Genomic DNA, 3,847 nt, shown 5'->3' with positions numbered 1-3,847 from the left:
GTTATTAGCTTTAAAAAAAAAAGAAAGAAAACAATTTACATTCTCTAGTATTCCGTATGATACAAAAGAAAACACACTTTAAATTCAAATACAGCAACTAAATGAATTTTATATTTTGACTGACAGTGGTTGTGACAATTCCCACCAGCTACTTTTTCAACACGCGGTTGATTGGAAACGGTGTAAATGAAAGCAAACTCTGTCCCTCCGCCCTCTTCCCCCCCCACCCCACCCCCTCCCTTGCACGACGACGGCAACAGAAAGTGTTTCAAAAATACTAATAAATAGCACGCGGGGCCTCTGCAGTTTCGGCCCGAGGGAGGGACCGGTGGCGGCCACCGCGGCTTTTTCCTCGGCGGCCCCGCTGCCGCCGTCCCGGGGGCTCCTGCGGTGCCCCCGGTGCTGCCGGGGAGCGCGGGGCGGGCGGGGCGGCTGCGCCCCCGGCCCCCGCTGTACAAAAAAAAAAAAAAAAAAAAAAAAAAAAAGAAGGTATTTTACATTTTAAATATTCACAGTAAGGAACGCCTATGGTCGCGGTGACTCACGGTTTATTTACAAAGAGCCGGCAAAGACGCGGCCGCCGCGCGGCCGGGAGCGGGGCCGGGGGTCGGGGCAGCCCCCGCCGCTCCCCTCCACCCGCCACCCTACAACAACACGCGGCGCCGGGGACCGGCCGCGCCCGCCGGGGCCCGCTGCCCGCAGTCCTCTCTGCTCCCCCTCCGGCGTCTCCTCCTCTTCCTCCTCCCGGGCGCGTAGAGTCTAGAAAAATAGATCTGTACATCTCCGAAAGCGGCGGCGGGCGAAGCGGGCTAGACGGAGGCCTCTCCCTCCGGGGGGTGCAGCAGCAGCCCCCCTCCCCCCGGCTTGTGTTTCTTCAGGAGCTGCGTTATCTTCTCGTCGTCCGAATTGGGGTCCAGGGGCTTGTTGTAGTCGTCGTCCTCCTCCTCGTTCTCCGAGGCGCCCTTCAGCCGCTCCGTCTCCGAGTCCTGCTTCTTCTTTGCCGTCGCCATCTCCGCCGCGTGCTTCTTCCGCCACTTGGTCCGTCGGTTCTGGAACCAGACCTGCCCCCGCCGCCACCGTCACCATCAGCATGGCCAGCGGCGGCGGCCGGACCGGGCCGCTCCCACCCCGCTGCCCCGCCAGTCCCCATCCCCGGCGTGCCTCCATGAATTGTCCCCACAACGAAAGCGGCCGAGCCCCGCGGCACCGCGCTCCCGGCAGCCGCCGACACCCGGCTGGGCGCGGGGCCCACCCGGCGTGGGCCAGCAGCCGTCCCCAGCTCCCCCGGGGCCAGCATCGGGGCCGGGCCGCTCCCTGCCATCCTGCGCACACATTTGGGGCTGATTCCTTCCCCAGCTCCCCTGCCCCGCCAGATGTATTTAGTCTCCGGTAGGGCGCTGCCAGAGGAGAGGGGCATTTTCATTGTAGAAGCTGCAATAATTTATTCGCAGCCACCGGGACGTATTTGCAGTGACAAAAGAGGCTCTGCGGATCAGCCTGAAAGCGTGAGCACCGCCGAGGGGCCCCTCTGGCCCAGCACGCCGAGAAAACGCCTCTGCATGTTCTCGGGGAGCTCAGCCCGCTCTCCCAACCCCTCACACCTCCGCTTTGCCCAAAACCCAGGAGTTTTTAACCAGAACATAAGAAAGAGTGCGAGTGCGACAATGCGACACCTCAACATCACCCTTTCCCCGGCTTTCCCAGCACGCTGGCCACCCCCGTGGTGTTCAGGGCTTCTCAGTCTTGCTTGGGTTTGTTTGGTTCAATTTAGTTGGTTTTTAAAATGCTCTAAAATAACCTTCTCGGCTTGGCAATAAGGGGAGAAGTGCCGGTGGCTGCCCGAGAAGCCCTCGCCGTTTGCCCGCGGGCTCGGCCACGGCAGCCCGCAGCATCTCCGGCCGGTTCAGATGGACCCGTTTCCGCGGTGGGGCCCTTTTGTTCCCCGCTCCTCCAGCCCCGCACCACTCGGTGCGTGAGCCGCTGCTCTCACCTTGACTTGGCTTTCCGTCATCCCCAGGGAATAGGCCAGCCTGGCTCGCTCCGGGCCCGCCAGGTATTTCGTCTGTTCGAAAGTCTTTTCCAGAGCGAAAATCTGCTGGCCAGAAAAAGTGGGTCTTGTATGTTTTCTCTTTCCGTCCTTATCCAGCAAAATTGAGCCTTGATCTGGCGAAGGGAGGGGGAAAAGAAAGGGAAGGCAGGGACAGACAAGTTAATCTACGGATTTGGGAAAGCGCTTCACTCTCAAGCAGCCCCAAGGGACGGAGGGGTCTCTACGCGGGGGGTGCGAGTTGTAAGAAAACTACTGCCTAAGCAAAGCGACGGCTCTGGCCTTTCGGCTCTCCCTGATTATTTTTCCTAACCGGATCAAAAATCTGAGCGGAGAAATGATATTTTTTCTAAAAATTCCGCTGCGCCAGCGGGCGTTAAGAAAGTCCTGCTAATGGGAAAGTTTGTGCGCACCCCTAAAAGCCAACCCCGGCCCCAGCAGCGACGGCGGCAGCGCGGCCGCCTTCCCGTCGGAGAGCTCCTCTCCTCGCCAGCGATAACCGGCGACATATTAAAGAGTTTTGCTCTGACCGAGGGTATGGAGAAACCAAAGCCAACTTAAGAAACGAAAACAAAACAAATCGAGGAAAAGACAGCCCCCTTGGCTACGGCCGGGCCCTGAGTGGAGGGGCAGGAGGGTCTCACAGCGATGCCAGGGCGCGGGGACTCCCCAGCGCCGGGAGCCGACTCCTAACGGGGATCCCCAGGCCCTCTCCCCCGCGGCCCCGCGACGCTGGGTACTCACGGGGGGCGCAGGCGAGGCGGGCGTCCCTCCAGGGCGGGCTCTGCATCACCCCCGGCCAGAAGATCGGCGTCCGGCCGGGCAGCTCGGCCAGCGGCTTGGGGTAGCGCCCGGCGGCCACGGCGGCGGCGGCGGCGGCAGCCCCAGGACTGAAGTAGAGGGCTGGCGGCGGCGGCGGCGGGGGGCTGAGGCTGCCGAAGCGGGGCAGCCCGGCCAGCAGCCCGGCGGGCGCCGCCGAGGAAGCGGAGGGCGAGGCGGAGGCGAGCGCGGCGCCCGGCAGGGGCATGGAAGGCCGGCTGAGGATGTCGTTGATGCCGTGCGGGGTGGCGGCCGAGAGCTGCGGCGGGGCCGTGCCCAGCGCCGAGAGCCCGCCCGAGGCGGCGGCGGAGGCGGCGGGCGCCTTGAGGCCGGGGGAGCCGAGCGGCGGCGAGGGTGAGGCGGAGGCGGGCGAGGCGGAGGCGGAGGAGGAGGAGGCGGGCCCGGCGGGCAGGGGGTACGCGGGGTAGAGCGGCGCCTTCATCTCGGCCATGCTGTGCAGGGCGGCCAGCGGCGGGCTGCCCAGCAGGAAGGCGCCCTGCCGGGGCGCGCCGTCCATCTGCCCCAGAGCCAGCATCCCCGCGCCGCCGCCGGCCCGGGGCGGGGGGCCCGGACGGCCCCTAGCGCCGCGGGGCCCCGGCGGCCGGCCCGGGGGTGCCGCCCGCACCGGCGACGCGCATCTAGCCCGCGGGGGCCGCCGCCTCTAGCGGGGAGCTACGCGCCCGAGCGGCGGCCCCGCCGTCCAGCCGGGCATCGGGGCTGCGCCTCGCCGGACGCTCCCGGAGCGGAAAGAGGCGCTGCTGTCGGACGGCGGCTGTACGCGTGTGTCTGCGCAGCGGCCGAGCGCCTACGCGGATGTACCGCCGATCCCGCTGCCCGCCAGCGGCCGGGGGCTCACAGCGGCGCGGCGGCCGCGCTCGCCGCCCTTGCCTCCTCCCCGGCGCCCCGCATCTCTCCCGGCGCGGTTCCCGCTGGCTGCTGTCGGGGCTGCGGGCGCGGCTCGGGGCGCACTGCCGCGCCGCC

The 3,847-nt window shown here is 66.0% G+C and overlaps 1 protein-coding gene across 1 annotated transcript; it reads right to left on the bottom strand.

Annotated features, from left to right (window-relative positions):
• Positions 1–686: 686 nt before the first annotated feature.
• Positions 687–3,401, bottom strand: NKX6-1 (NK6 homeobox 1). The gene is made up of 3 exons (XM_014878934.2): positions 2,792–3,401; positions 1,991–2,163; positions 687–1,061 (listed from the first exon to the last, which is right to left on the bottom strand). Exons 1-3 carry the CDS (start codon positions 3,399–3,401, stop codon positions 810–812), a joined length of 1,035 nt encoding a protein of 344 aa, XP_014734420.1. The 3' UTR covers positions 687–809.
• Between the last annotated feature and the right edge of the window lie 446 nt (positions 3,402–3,847).

This window comes from Sturnus vulgaris, chromosome 4 (genome assembly GCF_052056855.1).
Source record: "Sturnus vulgaris isolate bStuVul1 chromosome 4, bStuVul1.hap1, whole genome shotgun sequence".
NCBI classification, from domain to species: Eukaryota; Metazoa; Chordata; class Aves; order Passeriformes; family Sturnidae; genus Sturnus; species Sturnus vulgaris.
Note: the sequence above shows the minus strand (reverse complement) of the source record. Positions and strands in the feature narration are given on the sequence as shown.